Here is a 23800-nt window from a genome sequence, read left to right as displayed (position 1 = left end):
AAGGAATGTAGTACAGATGTGATACTGTTCAAAATCTGTTAAGTGAGATTTATTACAATTTCAAAGAGGAAAGAAATATATTTAATGTTTATATGCACTTAACTTTTTCAGTTATACAAAAAGTTTTTACATTGTTTTCTATTTGTACAAATATTGTTTCCTTCTTGTGCAAAAATTCATTTTCTGATGTTTTATTGCTTAAAATGTAATGTTTTAAGATGTTAGTCACATTAGCATGAAAATATCAACAGGTGCTCTATTTGTGTATTTCTACTTCTTACTGAATCGACATCAAATAATTTTGAAATCGAATCATGAAGTTTTTACCAATGCCCAGTTCTATATAGTATATATGTGTGTTGTATTGTTTACAATCCAACTTATTCCACAAGATATTTCCAAGTTATTTCAAAAGTTTTATTCACAGTTAAGATATTTTAACAACACAGTGAAGTGCCACAAAGACCATTTTCAAAGCTGCTCACTTACTTCACTGTTCGAAAAAAGGAGTGAGTTTACTTTGCCATATCGATCAGACTCTGTAGAGACGTGGGCACCCATGTCTTCTCTCCTTGTACAAACACGACGCCTCGATCTATGTAAATAACAATACGACCAAACGTGTACAACTGTTTGCCCTCGTGCCGTTTAGCCACTAAGGGCATGAAGACGATGTTATTCTCCTCAGCTTTGGTTTGTATGAGATCTTTGAAGTTAGTGGGCACGCCAGCACTTGGCCCTCGGTGAGACACGCTCTCCGCGTCCCTGCGCTCGATCATGGCTTCGTACTGGAAGTCCTTGCGTCTCTCTGTCTGTGTGAGATATGCAATGTTCTCTCTGGCACCGGGCTGCATGTAGCCACCTGTGGATGCAACAAGCACATTCAGTATTCACAGACTTCACAGTTTGAAAGCTACACATACACATATCGGTTACAGATCCTCCCTACACGCAGCTATGTAAATGGACTTGATTTTATATAGCGCTTTATCACCACACTGAAGCAGTCTCAAAGCGCTTTACACATCAGCGCATTCACCCATTCACTCTCACATTCACACACCAGTGGGACAGGACTGCCATGCAAGGCGCTAGTCGACCACTGGGAGCAACTTAGGGTTCAGTGTCTTGCCCAAGGACACTTCGACACATAGTCTGGTACTGGGATCGAACCCCCAACCTCTCGATCAGAAGACGACCCACTACCACCTGAGCCACGGTCGCCCTTGTAGTGTGTAGGGCATCATCTTCCATCGGGGGCCACATTTTGTGCAAGGGGACGCATTTACACGCTGTGCACATATGCGCTCCATGAGGCGTGGAAGGAGATAAAAGAGAGCTGTAATGCTGTGTTTCCATTACCCTTGGAAATGCGCAAAATCTCGAGTGATCAAACAAGATCTAACAACTTGATCTAATGCTGCATTCCAAGCAAATCAAAACTCAGGATTTTCCTCCTCCTACTTGAAAAGGTGACTTGGAACGCCACCTGAAGTCGGAGCTCCTACTCAATAAAGATGAAAAATAGTATTGATGTAGCGGTTTGCATATTTCAGATGTTTCCTCGTGCTGCCGCTGACCTCGGTTAAACTCGGAGATCGGAATTTACAAATGAGATGTGCAGATTTTTGAGTCCTCTTGAACGCAGCGTTTTGTGTTTCTCAGCTCGCGCACAAATCACGGCGTCATGAGTTGGGAATCGTCGGTTTTCCTCAAACACACACACACCAGAGGAGTTTTAGAATATTGAGTAGGTTTAATATTTACGATTGTCGACCACGACCTGTTGCAGAAGCTGTTTCCATTACAGTTTTTCCCAAAATAAAAGCGATATTTCTAAAGTTTTGACAAAATATAATTGTGCTTTGAACATGTTTCCATTGAAGGTTTATTTGGAGCCTCGTAACTCTCGTGAAATCTCATCCCGTGAGACTTCTCTGCAGAAAGATGGACGCTCCGAACCTTGTTGTAGCACTCCACATTCCTTTGTTGTTTCACGTCTAATGTGGCAGTAATCGATTTTCAGTATAACACTAAGAAATGTCTCTGTCTCCTCTTCTGTCCACACGTACCGCGCCATGTTTTCTCGGACAGAACAGGTCATGTGACAAGGCACATCACATTCTGTGATGTGTAATTGAAAAAGTGCTTCCATTGAGCTTTTGTGATACATTTTATTATTGAAACATCTGAAAAACCTCCTCATGAAAGCGTAAACACTTTTTAGCGATATTGGAGTGTTTTTCTCTAAATTCAAGTGTTTCCCTTACCAGTTTTTATTGCACCATTTAGATTTAGATAGGAAATGCAGCTAGAGTCGATTATCAGGACAGATTCACTCTGAACACCCCTCAGATCACAGGATCACTTTATGACACATTAGATGGAGTTTGCGGCCCTTCATGTGTGCATCCTGCCTAAAACTGTTCCACAGTGTTTCTACAGAGACATTCGGTACTGACCCATTCCAGAAGATACTGCTCGGTTCATGATGTCCAACGCCTCGTTGAATTTCTCTTTGATGAGTGGCTGTGCCAACAAGGCCTCACTAAACATGGTCTTCCAGCCGAGGTACCACTTGGTGATTTCCTCGTAGTTAGGACTGTTGTTCAGCCACGAGCACAGGATCTGTGTGTAAAAAAAACCCCACATAGCTTAAGTAAAAAAAAAGGATAAAGGAACGGAATTCTAAGTAGAGCTGGAACAACGAGTACACGTCATCGAAATCATCAATAAGTCAACGTTAATTTTTTGAGCGGATGCCTTGTCTCAAAGATATAGGTTATCCCCTGCCGATTTTAGTGCACCGGAAATGTCGCCGCTAAGCTGCCAAATGCTTAGGAGGAAGAAGAACTTACATCAACAATAATGGAGTAGGCACCAGCATTGAGAGCAGCGCGAGTACCAGGGAGTAACACGTGGCAAAGAAATCCCGCACACAGTGTTTTTTTTTTTCCACTATTCAACCTTCTAGTGATGTCGTCATTTGCAGACTATGCAAAAACCAGATGGCATACCACACGAGTATTTGAAAAGAAAACACCCAGGAGCACTACGGCAAGCCGTGTTTAGCATTTATTAAGTAGCGGTACTTGTAATTGTAGACATTTATAATTGACATTACACCAATTTATTTCTTGTTTCCTTTTTCTCTTTTTGATCTTCAATTAATAATTTGTTCAAGATTTACATTTGTCTTTTGAAATTAATATTTGTGAAGTTTGTTTATACATAAGTTTCCACTTATATCAAAGATATGATCTTCTAAGTGTCTATTCACCTTTATTGTTTAAGTTTATTGAAAGGGGAGGAGCTCTTGGACATGGCATACCACACGAGTATCTTCTAAGTGTCTATTCACCTATATTTTTTAAATTTATTGAAAGGGGAGGAGCTCTTGTACAAGCCCATTGGGATTCGCTCCATCCTTGCACCTTAAATGTTTGTTTTTTTATGTGTGTTAAATAAATAAATGAATGAAATGAAATGAATTTTTACATGTAATTCCAAGTCTACATATCCATAATGTAATTTTGACTAGTTGCAATTCTGATTATTATCGACAATTAAATTCTGCCTAGTGGAAATCGCCATGTCAGATATCTGAAACTTTATTACAACTGGTCGAAATGTCCCATTGACTTCCATTCAAATTTAATTTTGGATATCTACAATTCAATTTTTACAACAATTCCCAGATCATATAGCGATAATATAATTTTGCCTAGTTGCAATTGTTGATATCTACAATTCTATTCCCACTAGAAACAATATTATTTGTTGATAAACAATTAAATTCTTATTAGTCATAATGTTAAGCGTAGATATCTACAATTGTTCTTACATTTCAGATATCATGAATTGAATTGTAGAAATCGGAAATACATTTCTAGTCAGAATGAAATAACTGATTGGGAATGTAACTAGTGAGAATGTAATTTCTGATATCTGGAATGTAATTTCCGATATCTAAAATATAATTGTTAAGAGTAACAACTTTATTTTAGATATCTAAAATTCCTTTTATAATTAGTCAGACTTACAGATATGCAAAAAGAGACTTTCCACCAGTTAAAATAACATATCCGATTAAATGCTAAAATGGCTTGCCATTGGAGCGCTCAGGCAGGATGGCAACATACACTCTTTCCTCTCCTACCTTGAAATATGTGATTATCGAGAATTGATACAGAATGTTTTTTTTTTTTCTAGCCACATGATGTTAAACTGTTGATTTGTTGTATAAATACATCGCTACTGATGTTAGCATCGTTAGCTTGACGAAGTACTGCAGACTTTTTTTTTTTATTATAATGGAACCGGTATCTACTAAAACCTAATATCATGATATAGCCGTTTACTATATAAATTCCATGATCTAGAGCCCTGTTCCCATCAAACATCCATGAGTAAATGTTTTATTTTTATATACTACAGCCATCTCAGAGGCTCAACTTCAAAAGTAAATAAATTAGTATCACTTTATTAGTATTTACATGACTAATTAAATGTATCAATATTACACTGATTTAATCATTTTTTAAGTTAAACATATTAAAATAAATGAATACATGGTGTGGACTGAATTTTGCTGAAACTGATTGTGACAGTGAATATTCATAAGCTTTTTTACTCTTTACGTAATAGACAAAGCAGCAAAAGCCAGAAACCTTTTACACACCGTCCCCAGGAGGCTATTTTTAATATACTTTTCTTGTGCAATGACCTGCAAAGCAGTGTCTAAATAAAGAAATGTTCAACAATTGTTGAAACGTTAACAAGAGATCTTTTGAGATCCTTATTATATAAATAGTAGTATTGATCAAGTGATGTTAAATAATCGTTACCTGAAAATTGTTAGATTAATAGTTTAAAAAATAATAATTTGGGACAACATTAATAAGCCTTTTCACACTCTCGCTCTGGTTCAGTTCTTATGCATTAGGTCAAAGGTCAAGAGGGATAAACTCACCATGGCTGGCGATGTAGGAAGCGAGTCTGACAGAGATTTAGATTATTTTTACCGTTGGAGCGTTGATTACTTTAAAGATTTTTTGCGCAAACGTGGAATCAGTTTCCAAAGCAGAAAGACCGAGTTAGCTGCTAAAGCTAATGCTGCACACAAGCTGAAAATTCAGGTTGTGCCTGATGTTTCAACAGTGACCCAGGTTATAGTCATTTTGTAAACATGAATCGGTTGATCAGTGCTGTTTCACTTAATCAGAATCAGAAAATACTTTACAAAACACAAAGGGGTTTAATAAAGTATAAGTATAGTATAAAAGGCAAAGAGCGGTGCTAAAAAAACAACACTAATAATGATGATAATCATACACACGCAAAAAAAGGAGCAAGACAACACAAAGAAAATGTGCAAATGAAATGATCTGTCCATCTTGTGCACTTCCTTCAAATATAACAGGTTAAAAAAAAGGATCATATGAACCTGGTTAATGAATGGTATACCTCATAAATGTACCTTTTCAAAGTGAGAACTCATACTAATACCTGCCTGGTGTCTTAAAGGGGACATATCATGCTAAATCCACTTTTTTAGCCCTTAAATGCATTTTGTTGTATATTTAGAGTGCTTAGAAGTACAGAAAAAATCAAATTAGTCTCTTCAGGTGCTCCGTAGATATCTTTATATTCTGTTTTGGTCATATTTTTCAATCTGTTTCGATTTTTCTATTCTCTATTACGTTTTTTGAACTATTACATCACAGTATTTGCAGCGGAACTGCCAAATTAGTACATCGACTCCAGGCCCAACACTTCGAGCAATCCACCATTTTTATTTCTCACTTTTATTTTGTAGTCCAAGCTCAAGGATGCCGAAGTTACGAGAGGATAAGTCAAAATGTTCAATTGCTGGATGTAGTAACCCACACGCTTCATTACAACGTCTCCCAGCATCAGAACCTTTTCAAAGTGCCTGGTTGAGTTTTATTTTTCATGGAAATGTACCCACATCTGTGGGTAAGGTCATTTTTGTGTGCGCGAAGCACTTCAAGGATGACTGCTTCTGCAACCTCCGCCAGTGTAAAGAAGGATTTGCCAAATACTTTGTCTGATTGAGGGTTCAATTCCCTCTATCTTTGGAGACGACGAACAGAGCACTTCGGTAAGCTGTAAATAACGCTAAAAAGTGTGATAAGACGTCCCTGTCATTGTTTTGTTAGCATTAGCAGGTGCACCGTCTTCATATGTTAGCGCTGTGTGCTCGTTTTAGATCCTTGATGATATGGCCTACGTGATTTAATTTAAGTCTAAAGTTTTCATTAGTCATTTCATTTTGCTGTTTTTGTCTTTGAAAAGACTGTATTAAAATGCATTTCGTGACGTTAGCTTGGCACTAGCGTTAGCTCGGTGCTTGTGTTAGCTCACTTGTTAGGGTTCTGCAGGTTCATCATCATCATTTTCATCTCGCTCCGCCGGGTCAGACTCTGGCTGGAACATGTAAAGCTGGATGGACAAGTCTTCTGTTGTTGACATTTTGTAAATAACCTCTGAATAAAAAGTTTATGCGCCGCTACATAGCCGTATCTCTTCTATCAAACTACAAAAATGGCCGAGCAGGGTGGAGTTGAACCGAGTGTTACCTGGAGAGGGGGCGGGGTATGGAGTGTCTCATTTGCATTTAAAGAGACCGCACCAAAACGAGTTGTTCTTAGAAGCACATCAGAAAAGGGGTAGAAAAGGGGTCTGTGGAGCTATAATAATGAGGAATTCAGACCCAAGCATTGCAGTTCCGCTTTATATAGACCACAACTGTATGATTTATATGTAAAAAGGAAGGATTTAAAACCATGATATGTCCCCTTTAATGGCTAGTTAATATACATGTACATTACATGTCTGTGATATGGAATTGTTAATCATGAACACGTTAAGATTAGACCAAGTCACTTTCCTTGTATTATTTTAAACTCTACTTGGCAGTAAAATTATTCTGATTCTGATGTGGGAAACAAAAATACAGTTTTTTTTTATTACAACAGAGCAAGGCAAAAGATTACACTGCTTATTTCTTTTTTGCAACTCTTTGTCCATGACTACATTACAAATAGTGCAAATACTCAAAACTTGTTAGTTGAAAGCCGGTATAAGTGAGTGACTGCAGTCAGAGTGTTGCACTTGCAAAATATTGTATGTCAGATAGATTAGGCCTACCTTTATCATACAAAAAGTCAGCTGAAAATCTCAAACAGCGTTGTGTTTACATTTATATCCCTCTGACCTATGACCCCCGCCGGTCGTGCATGCACACTTCCAGGGTGTGAAAAGGCTTATACTTGGGGACCAGAAGTTAATTTTAATTGCAAGCTCAAAGATCATCAATAATACTAGAATATATTCCCATTGTTGGGGCATTAACGGCGGCCGCCGTCTTAACTGATTTTACACAACAAAATTTTAAGCCTCCAACAGTTTCCTCTCTGCTTTAACTGACCTGTAACCATTTAGGAAAGAAGTTTTTGTCCAGTAGGGACACCAGACTGGACTGGCAAAGCATGCCCTCCCAGTCCATCACCCAGTGGAAAGGCTCCATCTGCTGCTGGTGAGGGTTGATCACCAGTTCCTCCAGACACAAAGCTGCAAAGCAAAAACATGGAGAGACATCAATAGGAAAAGAACCAACAAAGGACAGAGTGAATGCTGATCAATAAATGTTCTGTAGCTTCAGCACGATGACGGTGGTTCAATCCAGCCCACAGATTATTTACACATAAATTATGAAGTCAAACACAATAATGTTCAATTTGTGACTTTTGTAAATCAAATAAATGTGTTTCTGTTTATAATACAGAGGCAAATTGAATAATAAAGTGAACAGAAACAATAACACAGTACAATACACCCATAGGTTACTGGAGATGACATCTACACATTTTTCCATTACAATACACAATGTGCTGGTTTGTGTTTGTGGGAAATAGGAGGGAAGGGATATAAGAAAATAAATAAATTAAGTAATAATGGTAGCAGATTGTTAATAATAGATGGAAAAAAATAGATAGATCAAAAAAGAAGAGAAAAAAAAACATATATATATATATAAAACAATAAATATAAAGTAATGTGATAATGAAAATAACTAGTAAAAACAAATAAATAAAAATGAATGCAACTACACAGTTTGTTTGGGCACTAACATGTTGATATGTAGTCTAACTATGATGTATGAATAAATAAACATATACTGTATATATTATTTATTTATCATATAAAATTTAGAAACATTGGAACTTTGCAGCCAATATTTATCAGTTATAAAGAATAGTGGTACATTATATCATGTGACAAGATATCACAATATTAAAACATCACAAGATGCACCATCAAGGGTACGAACACGCGCTGTGTGTAGGGCATTATCTTCCATGGGGGGCCGTACAGAGAGCTGTAACGTGATTGCTGCAATGGCCAATCAGAAGAGCCCTTGCATGGCTGCAGAATCGACATGCTGAGTCAGATGTGAATAGAAAGCTGAGTAAGTAATTATCAGCCGATGTAATCTTTATATCAAGGATGCCAAAACTACAAACTAGTGAGCTGCTAAAACTCTGACATGTTGACTAGTCAATCATTGATTAAGGTCTCTAGTTAACTAGTGATACAGCTGTATGTTACTTGGAGGCTGAAAAGTTCACTTGAAAAAAGGCCTCAACTAGTAAACTGGTATACATGCTCACTAGTTTAAGTCTATTTTGGCCTTACTAGTAAACTATGTGGACCAACTGCACTATTGAACTAGTGATGATGATAAAGTGTACTAACGTACTTGTGTAGGGAAAATAAACACTGGTTAACTAGTTACAGAAACTAAAAACAAAAACACGTTAAGGTGGGCAAAGTGTGCACTGACTGAGGCTTCCTATTGACTGCTCAGTCCAAAATTAAACATGACAACCAATGAAAACTCAGGATTTGGTTTTTATCCCCCCTGCTTCATTTGCTTTATAATTTGCTGTAAAAGGCACATGTGCCAGAAAATCTACATGATCCCACCTCATACCAGTTTGTTACGCTTGTTTCCATTTTTTTCTTATTCCCAATGAGTTGAAAAGGTCATTACCAGAGTAAGTATGTCCAGAGTTAAAGTCAAATAAAAGCATCGTTATTTTCCCAACTGACAATTATTTTTCTGTTATCCTTCCATCCATTATCTTCTGCTTATCTGTTGTCATGTCGCGGGGGCAACATCCCTAGCAGGGAGGCCCAGACTTCCCTCTCCCCGGCCACTTCTTCTAGCTCCTCCGGGGGGATCCCGAGGCGTTCCCAGGCCAGCCGAGAGACATAGTCCCTCCAGCGTGCCCTGGGTCTTCCTCGGGGTCTCCTTTCAGAGGAATAAGTCCTGAAAGCCTCACTAGGGAGTTGTTTTCGTCCTCAATATTATCCAATCTTCATCAAGAGCTTATTATCGTCTATGGTATTGTGAACTCAGTGTATCGTCCCTTACCAGCTTATGAACACACACTGGGGTTAGCCCTGAACTACTTTGACTTTACTAAATCATTCTATTGAATCCCATACCGAGTTTGGGAATGATGTTTTTCACCATGAAGGCTTCCCAGGCTCCCGCTGTGAACACATCTTTCCACGGCTGCAGGATGAGGCGGGCCGAGGTGTCGCTGGGATGCCACCGCTGCAGAGCGTTGGACAGCTTGCTCCTGATTGGAGGATAAAGCGGCTCCAGACGTGCCTGAAGCAAAGGAAGCCACGGGTGGATCCAGGAGTGAATGGGCACCGTGTCTGTGAGCGGGTTCCAGCTGTCCACCTGCCAGAGGGGGGACGGACACACACACACACAGACGGACACACACACACAGACGAACACACACACACACGGACACACACACACACTTAAATGAGGCTGGAGACAAACTGGATACACAGAAGCTAAGTCTGTTCATCCTGCCTCCCGCTGTAGTCTGGGTAAAATCAGCTGCTCCAACAAGTGATCCAAGATCCAGGGTGGCAGGAGAGGAGCCCAGACCTCCACGCAGTCCACCATCGGCCCCACATTCCGAGGCTGCCAGTTGGTCACACAGGGCCTCATCGCAGGTATCCACACCTCCCACAGAATTCTGAATTAAAGGACAGGGTCTGTCATTAAAAAGCATGAAGACAGGACTGATCTAATTCTAAGCTTTTAAACTTGTGTTTCTCAACCTTGGGGTTGCCTGTAATTCAAAAGGGGTTGTCTGAAATGTCTAGTAATTGATTTAAAAAAAAAAATAATTACTGATCAAAATTATATTTTTGTAATTTTTTAGATTATTATTCTTTTTCAAATTAAAACACCATCACACAATGTCAAACAACTGTATTCTATACTTTCACTTCCTCAAATATGAGTGTAGTTTAAAAAAAAATACAGTAGAAAAATGTAATAACTAAATAGTTAATTTAATTAACTAAATAATAAAAATTAATTGTAATTTATTTTTTATTATTATTCTTTTTCAAATTAAAACACCACGCACAATCTCAAACAACTGTATTCTATACTTTCACTTACTCAAATATAAATCTAGTTATTAAAAAAAAAACAAGTGGGAAAAATAAATAGCTAAATAAATAATTACATAATATAAATAAAAATTATATTTTTATAATGTTGATTATAATTATTTTTCAAATTTAAAGACCATCAAACAATCTAAAAAAAACTATTTTATACGTTCACTTTCTCAAATATAAATCTAGTTATAAAAAATACAATATAAAAATTAAATAATTGAATAAAAATAAAAATATTTTTGAAGAATTTTTTTTATTATTATCCTTTTTCAAATTAACCTCAAACAACTGTATTCTATACTTTAAATTCCTGAAATATAAATCTATTTAAAAAAAAAAAACAGTATAAAGATATCTGAGCTGACACATCTCGTTACTATAGTGCTACTCATAACACTATATCACAAAGTAATATTTTTTTGTTTAATTTTAAAAGCCTCTGGGGTCACCAGAAATTTGTGATATCAAAATGGGGTCACGACCCAAAAAGGTTGGGAACCAGTGTTTTAAACAGACCTGTGGTAGGCATCCATGTTAGAATCCGGCCCACTTGTGAGAAGGGCTTGAGATTCCAGGATTGCTCTCCACTGGCCGATGTCCTCTAGACAATAGGAGTTGTCCTTAAAGAAGAACACAACAGTTTAATCTGTGTTCATGTAAATGCAGTAAATACATGCATGCACTCATTTCCTCTCCTACCTTCAATGGATCCCATCCACAGAGCTTCTCATTCAGTAAAGGATGAACGACAGCAGCAGCCAGGTCGGCCAATCCCATCATCTTGTATTCGTTATAGTATTCCGTTTGTAAGGTCTCAAAAATACGAGCACATTCCTGATCAGAAAGAGGAACATTTACACTGCTTGAATATACATTTTCAATTACTAGCTATTTAAATGTTAAGGGACAACAATAAGAGCTATTTTTCACAGTAATGTTTGTCTCTGGTGAATTCTGCCATGTTAAATGTTAGGATTAAGTCTAGGATAAACACTAATGATGGAATATGGTACTTACAGGCAAGCAGGAGGTCAGCACTGAGTAACTAAAAGGAGAAGTTTGCCTACTGAGCCCAAGAGGCAGCGCTTGTTTTAGTGCAATATGCTCATGTAATATTAGACAACATCCAGAAATGCACAAAATTACTCCATAAATACAATAAGACAATAAAATTGAACTAAATCATTGTGTATATTTTTAATCACAGAAAAATACTCAAAAGGACAACAAAAACGCATGATAATAGAAATAAACAAAACAGCTCTAAAAACACACAAAATGAAAACAGATAAAAATACACAAAATGACAGAAACACATACAAAACAACAAAAATACACAAAATTACTGTATTTTCAATTGCAAACAAATACTTGAAATGAAGCCAAAAATACACAAAATGACAGAGAAATTATACAAAATGACAAAAAAAGACACAAAATGACTCTGTATTTCTATTTACAGACAAATACTCGAAATGACGCTAAAATACACAAAATTACTTTGTATTTTTCATTACAAATACTATAAATGACTTCAAAACAAGCACAAAGGGCTTATACTACAAATCTAGATTGGATTAATCTCCGTTAGCGGGCTTGAACTAACCAAACATTTAATGTCAGACAGGAGCTATACTACAAACATCAATCAAAACACCCTAATTTAAGCCAAGTGATTTCACCCTCGTGCCCATAAAAGGGTGGCGATTGCAGCGTCTGACCAATCAATGGAGAACCTGGCAGAGCGAGCGTCTTTACAATGAATGGAGGAACAGCTTATCATCTTAAATATAATGAATATACACACATGATGACAGCGAAGAGCAACTGCGCGCAGCAGGAGGCGGAGCTTTTATACTCGCTCAGATCTGATCCACTTCATAACTTCGTCCCGACCAGTTTAGGTGTTGGTTAAGTTTAAAATGATGAATAATTGAAATCCATAATTCAGACCAAAGACAACCCTGTTGTTACAGAAAAGGCAGAAATGAAAGAACCCAGGCAGGAAGCTGCTGACACTGTGAATGCGTAAAATATCTCTGATCAGTTTCCCTTTATCATAGCAAACGTTTTTCGATTCAAGACCTATTTATCACACACACTGGGATGCGTTGAATGAATGAATGAATGAATGAATGAATGACTTCAAACATTCGTGCATACGATCGACACACAGGCTTCATCAGCTGACTGAAGATCAGTCCATTAAATATAAATCTATATCTTTCCTAAAGGATGTCATCTATAAATGAAAGGATTGCATGTATAATTAATAAGCTTCTTTCCTAAACGCAGCTGTCAGATCTGCACCAACCAGGATCATCTATCAATGGGCAGGTCGTTTTCTAGGAGATCTGAATAATCAGTAGGCGGGGCTTTAGGATTCTAGCCAGAGCAAAACCTGCTGTCGACCAGGTTAGTCGTTCAGCATTAATTGCCATAGCGATTAAGCTCCAGTGAGCTCCATAGACCAGCACACACTGATTAAATGCAGGACATTAGCGTGATAAGAGGTAATCTAGATTCGTAGTAAAGGCCCAGAAAGCAACAAAAATACACAAAATAAAAAAATATACAAAAATTACAGGAAAATATAGAAAGAAAAGCACAAAACAACCCCAAAAGCACACAAGATGACAACAAAATACACAAAATGACAAAATAACATACAAAAATACACAAAATGCCAAAGAACAACAAAAATACACAAAATGACACAATAATGTACAAAAACAAAAAAGAAAATAAACAAAATGACAGGAAAATACACAAAACAATAACAAAAAGCAGTAAGTTATATATGAGCCTCATTTTTGTGGCTCCCACTGTGATAAAAGTTGTCCATCTCTGGTCTACATAAAAATGTTGCTAGTATGTAACTTCTGCAGCCTTTCGATTGTCAAGTAACGGCTTCACTAAATTTAAACTTTACTGTAATTTGTGAAACTGTTGAAAATGTAAATGCTGCTGATAACCGAGTGGATGAAGACTGATGATGCACCTGCAGAGTCGGTCCTTCTCCTGGTGCCGACTCCCCAGAAGGAAAGCGCTCCACCAAAGCTAACACAGCTTCCATCCTATGGATTGCCTCCTGCTCTGATTTTAATCTGCTCTGCAGAGCTTCTGACTCGTGGCTCAGAGACACGACCACGTCCTTCTCGTGCTGCAGACGTCTGGCAGACTGCAGGGTAGGAATAAGAAGAAAGGATGGCGTGTCATTATAATAGTGAGTCCTGATCTCTGCATGGAGCTTTTGATGCCATCTTACCTGTAATATGTCCTGTTCTGTGATGTCTATCAGCAGCTGGAGGTTGTGTTCAAGCTCTGGCAGAGCAAAGCCAGAGCCCTTCTGCTCCCGGGTCGACATACTAGGTGGGCCTTCATCAGGAACGCTGTGTTTGCTGGACATCTGACTGTAACTGGAGTAAACTTTTTGCTCTTTTCCAGTCATGTCTATCACCTAAAAGCAAAATTGGATGAGACAACGATGACATTGGGTGTTCAGCTGAGGAAAGCAGCTCCATTGCTCTGATGGAGCAGAGCAGCTCACTGACCTTGACCTGTGCTAGCTCTCCTGCCGACACCGCTGTTGTGCTCCGGCCTGTGAATTTCCCTTTGGCCTTCAGCTCATCTGCAGTTTTGTACGAGTACTTGGGTTTCTTTTTTCCTGCAGTTCCAGTAGGATCTTTGCGCCACTGGCCGAGCTCCTTCTGAAACTCCTAATGCAGACAAAACACTCACAGTGAGAACTATTTATACATCTTCTCATAATTTAACCAGTCAGTCCAGGATTTTGTGAACAATTTGTGTGATCGTTGTGGCCTAAAATGCCTGATTTTGCAGCAACTTTTTCAAAGAATTTGTGGCAACAGTTATGGTATTTTAAGGGTTTATAGTTTTCCATAACTTTGAATAAATGGATCATTTTACAAATTAACTAATAGCAGTTTAACAAGATATGGATCATTTTCATCACATTTTAAAGGTGTTCAGGGCAGATAATATTACACAGAGAAGTTGTTGTTTCCTACAATTCCTAAAATAACAAATGAAACAATCTGGCTGCTTTAAAGTTGCAGTCGTTGGAAAGTTTGGAGGCAGGGCAAGAGAGCAGCGGCGAGGGAGGGGGAGAGAGGGATCAGAGAGTCACAGACTGCACCTTTAATGCCAATTTTCCATCTTAAGGAGCAAGGACGGCAAATGCCAGATTACTTTATATCCAATAAAATGATCATGTGGTCTGAAGTTTGTTTAGGATTAATTTTTTCTGATAACCTCCTCTAAAATGGGTCGGGTCGACAATTGTTAAAATTAATTTTGTTCAATATTTACGACCAAAATCCCTTGTGTTTGTGGGGAAAACGAAGACTCTTGACTCATGAAATCGCAATTTGTGACGTGGAACAGAATGTAGCCAATCAGGGATCGAGCTGACCGAGAAACACGGAATGTTACATTCCAGGCAACTCAGAACTCTGCATTTCCCAATTGAAAATCTTGATCTCTGAGTTTAGAGGAAGCATGTTGAAAAACTCTCAAACACGTCTGACTGCTAGAATATTAGATTTTCTTTTAAACTTTATTGACTTCAGGTGGCATTCAAAGTCACTTTTTCAAGCATGATGTTTGAAAAATCTCAATTTTCGAGTTGCTTGAAACTCAACATTAGATCTTGTTTGATCATGTGAGATTTCTGTGGTGGGACTGAATGGTTGTGTGTGTGTGTGTGCGTGTGTGCGTGTGTGTGTGTGTGTTTTGAGATTGTCAGAGCTCACACACACGCACACACATAGTCTGATAAAAAACTGTCTGATTTTTTTTATTTTCATGGGTGGAGTCAGTATCAGATTAAAAAATTCTCTTGATATTTACAAAATCCTTATGAGTGTATACGCAAAGCGAGTATGTAGACGTACATGACGACGAACCAGGATGGAAAGATCTGGGCTTAGTCAGATTGGCCAAAACAGCAAAAATGTTGCAGTGATTAGATTTAATCACAAATTTCTGGAAGGACCGTCTCACAAAACAGTAGGAATGTGATCTGAAAGCTTCATTTAGAATAATTACCAATCTGATCATTAATACAGAAAACAACAAAAGGTTTGAGTGTGTTTTTGTGATCATTTTGTGTATTTTAAAGCTGATATCCAAAATTTCTGAGAAACGTCTCGATGTCCCGCCCTAAACAGCCTCACTTCCTCCCACTGCCTCTCCCAATCTACCAGAAGCCACGCCTCTACTTTTCTGCAAGCGCATCACGGAACATAATAAGGTCGCATCGGGTTGCATTGATATAGGTCTATGGGTCAGGTAAGAGCCAAAATCATATTTACCTGTTTGCTATTGTGACGCACGGCCTTGTTTCCGTGCACAGTTCTGCATTCACTTTGATTGACAGTCTCAAAAACAGGAAGTCAAAGCCTATTGGCTGTGCGCACTCGGCAATCTTTACCATTTGTATCGGGGTCTATAGGATGAAGAAGGGACTTATATACAGTACATTATTGTATATGAATGACCACCAGCAGTAGATCATAGTAAAAGACTAGCTAGGAATTTTTTTGCATTTCAAAAGAATTATACATAAACATAGAAACTCCGGATATCAGCTTTAATGTTATTTTTGTGAATGCTTTTTGTCATCTTGTGTGATTTTGTTGTCGTTTTTTCTATACGTTTCTCTCATTTTGTCTGTTTTTGTTGTTGTTCAGTTTTTGTGATTTTATGTTTTAGGAGTCATTTAGTGTATTTTTGTGATTTTTAGATTAGATAGACTTTATTGTACACACTGTGTAATTTTCCATTTTTATTTTGTGTTCATGGTGTTGTTTTGTGTGTTTTTGGAGTCAAATGATGTATTATTGTTGTGATTTTGGAGTAATTTTGTACAGTTTATTGTCATTTGTATGTTTTTCTCTCAATTTTTGTGTTTTTGTTGTTGTTCTGTGTGTTTTTGAAGTCAGTTTGTATCTTTTTGTTGTCGTTTTGTAAATTTTTTTGTAGTTTTTTGTCTTTCTGTGTATTTTTGTACTTTTCATTTGTGTTTATGTTGTTGTTTTGTGTTTTTTTTTATTAATCAGTCAAATTAGTAGTAGTTGTAATTTTTTGTATATTTTATTCTCATTTTGTGTGTTATTGGAGTCAAGTTGCATTGTATTACGTCATTCTGTGTCACAGTATTGTATTGTTTACCTTTTCCTCTTCCTCTTCCGAGTCTACCACAGGGAAGTCCTGCAGACTCTGCTTCGTCCGCTCGTTGCCGTAAGCACCAACCGCTCCTTTTCCTTTTCGCAGCTTTGCCTCGATGGGGTTTATAATACCTGCAGAGGAGGGAGAAGCTCACAATAATCTGAAGTCAATCTGCTCGCTGCTCTTTAAACACACCCTGTGGCTGTGCTCACCTTGGGCATTCTTGCCCAGGCCTTTTCCTGGTTGGTAACCCATTTTCTGCAGAAGTTTTTGTCCAATTCCTTTGGTGTGCTTCTCCCAACATCCGATACCTTGTCCAGACTGAATGCCACCTGCAAACCTCTGACTCCCTCGGAAAGTACCCTGAAAACACAGAGCTGTGTTAAAATAAGACACATTTATTTCTAATATACTTCTAGAAGAAAATGCAATTAACTGTGACTTCACAGCTATACTTAGGGCCTCTGTTTTTCTGTGACCGTGGAAAACGGAAAGAAAAAACTGAATTCACAGTTTGAAATGGAAAAAGCAATCTGACACTCACCAGAAAACAGGTGATTGAATGTCTAGAAAACGTAACAAACAAAATAATCAATTCAAATTCCACCCACAATCCCATTCAAATGCTCTCACTACGTGTTGTAGATTGAGTAGTGATCATCATCTAAAATGTGTTTTTAATGTGTTGTGATGAACAAGTGGTTGAGATTATTATGACTGCATTTAAATCTAAAAAGGCACGGGGACAAAGGCAGGGTTAGCTGTTGGTGTATTAGCTGAACTGGTAATGAGTTTACCTGGTGACACGTCATGGCAGAAGCAAGTACAGTCACATGGTTAAATGTGATTTTCATGCAAACTGTGAAGTTGATTCACCAGTTGGAGGTAATTAAAGGTTTCACAAATAATGTGTTGGAACCACGTCACACATTTCCATGGGATTTTTCCTGTTAAATAGGTGACTGAGGGGCTAGCAGTGTAACTAACATCACTGTAGCGATATAATCTCACATGAAGCATATCAAATTAATAACAGCGTTTGTCAAGTTTATTAGCCAATAAAGTATCAAAAAAAGGAATGATAAAAAGGAAACTGAATGGAAAAGTGTAACGTGATGCAGAAATGGTTAAACCCAGAAATGGATTTTGGGAATTTTTGAAACAGAAAATCAGAGGCCCTATATACTGTAAAGCAGGAGTGTCAAACTCATTTTAGTTCAGGGGCCAAATACAGAGCAGTTTACCTTAGTAATTTAATCATTATTGTGCTCTAGTTTGCACTTCCACATATAAATAAATGATCAAATACTGTATGTGTGGCACTGATAATATCAAAGAAATAAGTGCAGGATCTTCACTTTCAATTTATTTGACTATGATGCCAATTCTTATGTAATTTGGGGACATTTTGTAGAAAAATTTAAAGAAAACTGCAGGAGTTTGGAAAAAACATGTTCTTTTAGCAATTTGAGATTAAAAATGACTTCCATCATGTTGTATAATCATTGGGGAAGTTTCATTAAATTTGTGTATTAATTTGGAGATATCTACATCTGAAGTAGTTGGTAATTTACACAATTCATTCATGGTTTCTCTGACTTTTTTGCTTTCTGTTGCGGGCCGAATTGGATGCTCTAAAGGGCCGGATTTGGCCCCCGTGCCTTGAGTTTGACAAGTGTGCTGTAAAGCGAAGACAAAAATAAAAGTCACCATTTGGAGCTTCTTGGGTGCAGAGCCTCGTGGTGGTGGTGGAGGAGGAGGAGCAGCAGCAGGCAGATTATCATCAGAATCATCTGAGTCTCTCTCAGCTTTACTCTGCTCCTCCTCTGCTGCAGTCTTACGCAGACCTGCACTCACAAAGCTCACTGGAGCCGTGTAGTCTTTGGATCTGGTGACACAAGCAGAAGCATGGTTTTACTGTATCCAAGCCTGATTGGAGCTGCAATGAATAAATAAACCAACACCTTACCTCTTTCCACCAAAGCTGGGTCGCTCATCGTCGTCTGAATCCCTGTCGGCCCAGATGCCGTAGGTGGCCTGCTCTTTGCTCTGCCGATGTCTGTGGCGTTCTGGGTTAAACTCATTAGCCAGATCCCAGTCCGTCACCTCAAAGCTCTCCATCTCTACTCCATCCTCCTCCTTTGTCCGCCCATACAGATGTGACATAGACATCTCTGAAGAGCAGAACGACCAAAACATGTGGATGAAATATTGGCATGTGGACAAAGGAAAACAAAAAATACACAAAATGTGGACAAAAATAACTGAAAAACCTACAAAACAAGAACAAAAATGTCTCCAAAAAAACACAATGGAAACAGGAAAAATCATTAAACACGGGATGTGATGTTAAACCGTCCTTTGTGCCAAAAGATGGTTGTCACATGAGGTTTACCATTTGACAGTGGCGTGGGAGCTGTGTCTCAGATATGGGAAGGATGTCATTTTTGGGACGCATCATCAGTAGTGTTCCTTTGAATCTGGGGGTGTTTTGGCTTTTTAAACACTAGACACCCTCATCAAAGGTGGCCAGCTATAGGGTGATCAAGCCTGAGCTTGTGTCCCATAATTGTTTATCACTCTCTCCTATCTGCAGCTGTAGGCCACCTCACACTGGCCACATTGACATGGGAGCTTTAATTCTTCTTTAAAGCAGAATAAAAATTAATTCCTCTTTAACCTGACCTTGTAAACACTTAATTCCTAATGCTAATTTAATTCCGAATTAAACTTAAATCTGAATTAAGTGGTTGGTTGCAGACTTTCACACGGACCTCGGTAAACGGAACAGGCTTCACCGGTCGGCTGGCACTAGGACCCTGAGGCGGCGTAAATGCGTCCCCGAACTGTTGTACAGGCTGATATATCCATAGACATTATATACGTAGATGCCTCATAACGTGCTGAAAAGCGTCAAACGTCGCCGCCATATTGGAGAGGTATCCTCATTCTACGCTAGCACTACAGAGCAACTATGCCGGTGTTTTGTGCAGCTTTTGGTTGCAATAACTGGCACAGTATTCAAACCAGATCCCGTGGGAATACCTTTCACATATAGGATTGAACCATACTTTTGGTTATTTTATCATTTATAATATTATGTCATTGATAATTTTGACAGGATGGGTCAGATTGTCAGGCTTAGAGATGATGACCCCAACTGTCTTCAACTTCCCATGTCATCTAAAAGAGTAGGTGTATTTATACATACTAACAGATATCTATGATTCTATGTAAAACAAAAGTTAATATCACACTTTGCTAAACATGATTTTTTTTACCGTTAGTTCTTTCAGCATGTTTAGGAATTAGATCACACAACATAAGTGTTTTTAATAGGAATTAAATGAACAACAACAAAACCTATTATGATTTTTCACATTTCGTTTTTCAAATAAAAAATGCAATTAACAATATAAAGCCATTCTTATCAAACAAAAAAATTTAACAAATATTTTATCATCTTTTGCATTTTGGGATAAAAGTAAATTTAAAAAAACAAAACATGATTAATACAGTTGAACCTTCTTCTTTAATTTAGTTTTTTAATATAATGTATTTTTACATTGTTTTGGGCACAGTCAGTGAAACTGGAGCTGTGAACTCTTAACTGAGCAGTGGACGATACGGTGTTGTTGTTTTTGACCCCGCCCTCGGTTGTTCCCACCATATACTGACACACCGTGTTAGGATAGCCGAGTGGTCTAAGGCGCCAATCTTAAAGATGTTTCCTTCCACTGATGTGGGCTCAAATCACGCTTCTGACATTTTATTTTTCTTTCATTTGAACATATTTAACACGGCAAACTCCACTTTTAAAAATACATTTACAAAAATAAAGGAAACATTTTAGGATATTTCCTGGATTAGGGATAGGGCTTAAATAAAACTGACAAAACTATAGCTAGAAGAACATGGGTCCGGCAGTGACAGAACTACCGGCATTCAGCTCACTATAGTAAGCTATAGTCAGAATTGTCTGAGTTCCGGACCTGGACCAATAGCAACAGCTTAAAAAATGACGACATGAACTTGAATTGTTGACTATTATTCTCTGTTTGAGTAACATCACTTGATCAAACCTTTTCTAACATTCCACATTACAAAAAGAGTAATATAAGTATGTATGATTCGTACTGATATCGCATCCAATTGATATCGGTATCTGCTAATATGATATCGGTATCATATCGGAAGTGAAAACGTATCGGATTATCCCTAATCATATTAATAGTAGATGCTAGACAGCAGGAGTGTGACAATATCTCGATACGGCGATATATCGTGATATTTTTCCGCACGATCGATTATCGATATGCTGCCGCTAAGTATCGATTTTTTTTTCCTGCTTGTGCAGGAACGTCTTCACAGAAATTTTGTCACCGTTTGTTGAAGGAACCAATATATTGTTTACTGGAATACTGCACTATAATGGTGTCACTGGTAAAAAAGACCCTTTTTTTGTTTACAGAAAGCACTATTGGAGATACTTATTCATTTACATTGGTATGTTGACACTTATTTACGGAAATGCTGCACTAAAATAATGTCACTGTTCATAGAACACTTTTTTCAATTTATTGTCTTTCAGAGATGTAAAATAAAATTTTTATTTTTTCACTTAATCTTTTTTTTCTCATTATGTCATAGATTATCGTAGATTGATTTCTGACCAATATATCAATAATCGCAGTATCATGAGATAATAGTTATCATGAGCTTTGTATCGCGTATCGTGAGGTACCCAGAGGTTCCCACCTCTACTAGACATAGACAGTATATACACAGTGAGTGTGTATAGTGGGTTTATGTGACATTTCGAACATAGAAATGAGTGCATGTGTGAAAGTCGTAGTTAGTCGTATGTTGAACAGGTGAGCAGTTGGTGTTTATTATGACTGGAGGAAAACTTGCAGCTGTACAGACAGACTGCAGGGATGTATATTATGAACTTAGCTACACAGTAACCAAACTTTATGTTCTAAAAAAACAGTATTTTTTCACATTTATTTGAATTAATCACAATGACAGTGAGACAGTATTACTCTTTAACTGACAGGTAGTTACCAGAAACAATGTAAACATACACCGCTGCCCAATCACACGCATGTCTCACAAGCTAATGCCAGCATGCTAATTTAAAAAACAAAGTCCAACCGAAAATTACGAAAAACGTATCAGCGCTAACACTGAGGGGTATTTTACTCGGACATACCTGGGAGGTCTTTATTCCACAGTCCAGAGATGAATAATGAATATTTCTTAGGGTGTAGCAGGAGAAGCTAATGTAGCTACGACGTGTAACTTCTTCTTCTACTGGTTTCCTGCAGGCTGTACACTAAAGAAGTGTACTGCTGCCCTCTTCTGTTCAATAGAGTCACTCCACTTTAGATTCTCATATATTGTAGAGAACTGGTTCCCAACCTTTCTTGTCTTGTGTACCCCTTGAACCTTCTTGTTATACCATGAGTACCCCCTCACTCATACGTGTTCATGATTCTCCAAAAGTAGAACAAAACACAACTGAATATTCAATGCAAGTCATTTTATTTCATCTTCTTAAATTGAACAATTAATATTCAGACATTATCTTCGTATTTAACACAAATTAAACAAAATTATGTTGCCTTCAAGGCAATAAAAATGACAAATATAAGAAAAATTATTACAGTAAATGTTTGTATTATTAATACTAATATGTTATGATTATATGTTATTAAAGATGAAATTAAAAAAAATAAGAATAAATAAAAATAATAAGAAATATAAATAAATATATACAAAAGAAATAAGAAACATGCCTGTGTTTTATGACATTTACCACAAAAGGAGCATCTTTGAATATGTCCCCTTTAAACAGGCATTTAAATTCTAAAAACAAGTAATCGTGCACACGTACCATTTTATCGACGGACTTGTGAAATGACTGAGAATATTTTTTATTATTTCAGAAATAAATTCTTAATTTTTCCACATACCCCCTTCAATGTGCTCATGTACCCCTCGGGGTATGCGTACCCCTGGTTGGGAAACACTGCTGTAGAGGTTGGTAGAGAGAAGATATCAGAATCAGAATTCCTTTATTAATTCCAGGGGGAAATTGCTTTTGTTACAGCAACTCAAGAAAGTATCACAAATAAATGAATAAACGTTAAACAAAGACAAAAGAAATAATAAACGTTAAATAAGTGTATAACTAAGTAAAAGACTGTTAAAAATAAGGATTAGATATACACACATTACAGTAGTAAAAAATTATAATAAATTAAGATAGATAATACTACTACTATTACTAATAATAATAATAATCCATCAGTCTGCCCCAGGGCAGCTGTGGCTACAATAGTAGCTTACCACCACTAAGTGTGGAGTGAAAGAATAATCCCTTAATTCTGTAAAGCCACTTTGAGTTCCCAAAAAAGCGCTATATAAAATGAATGCATTATTATTGTTATTAATATTATTAATACAAATATACAAATGATACAGATATTTACAACAAACAAGCTGTGAGGTTACAGTGATGCATAGTTTGAATGATTTCCTGTGGCGTTCTGTGGAGCACCGTGGTTGGATCAGCCTGGTGCTGAAGGTGCTTCTGTGACTGACCAGCACATCATGGAGTGGGTGGGACTCATTGACCAAGATGGCCTTCACCTTGGACAGGCTCCTCCTCTCTGTCACCACTGTCAGAGAGTCCAGTTTAATCCCCACAATGACACTGGCCTTGTGGATGAGTCTGTGACCCTCAGTCTTTTCCCCCAGCAAACAACAGCGTAGAGGATCACACTCGCCACCACTGACTCATAAAACATCCTCAGCATTTTTCTGCAGATGTTGAAGAACCTCAGCCGTCTCAGAAAATAGAGGCGGCTTTGGCCCTTCCTGTAGAGGGAGTCAGTGTTCTTCCCCCAGTCCAGTTTATTATCAATCACTACTCTCAAGTATTTCTTCCACAATGTCCACACTGACCCCCTGGATGGAGACAGGGCTGACTGGCCAAGATAGCTCACGACTGCTTTATCTATTAAACGTGAATCCTTAAAATAAAAATACACATTAAAAGAACTGTTTGTATCTT

At 37.7% G+C, this 23800-nt stretch overlaps 1 protein-coding gene across 1 annotated transcript; it reads right to left on the bottom strand.

Annotated features, from left to right (window-relative positions):
• Nucleotides 1-395: 395 nt before the first annotated feature.
• Nucleotides 396-22076, bottom strand: tfip11 (tuftelin interacting protein 11). Its single transcript, XM_028458515.1, has 15 exons — nt 21935-22076; nt 18689-18893; nt 18430-18607; nt 16932-17082; nt 16723-16850; nt 14082-14246; nt 13796-13987; nt 13529-13708; nt 11227-11361; nt 11044-11147; nt 9923-10091; nt 9538-9781; nt 7454-7596; nt 2463-2628; nt 396-862 (listed from the first exon to the last, which is right to left on the bottom strand). The coding sequence occupies exons 2-15, from the start codon at nt 18889-18891 to the stop codon at nt 516-518; spliced, it is 2505 nt and encodes an 834-aa protein (XP_028314316.1). The 5' UTR covers nt 18892-18893; nt 21935-22076; the 3' UTR covers nt 396-515.
• Between the last annotated feature and the right edge of the window lie 1724 nt (nt 22077-23800).

Source organism: Gouania willdenowi, chromosome 9 (genome assembly GCF_900634775.1).
Source record: "Gouania willdenowi chromosome 9, fGouWil2.1, whole genome shotgun sequence".
Classification (NCBI taxonomy): Eukaryota; Metazoa; Chordata; class Actinopteri; order Blenniiformes; family Gobiesocidae; genus Gouania; species Gouania willdenowi.
This window is presented reverse-complemented; position numbering and strand designations above follow the sequence as displayed.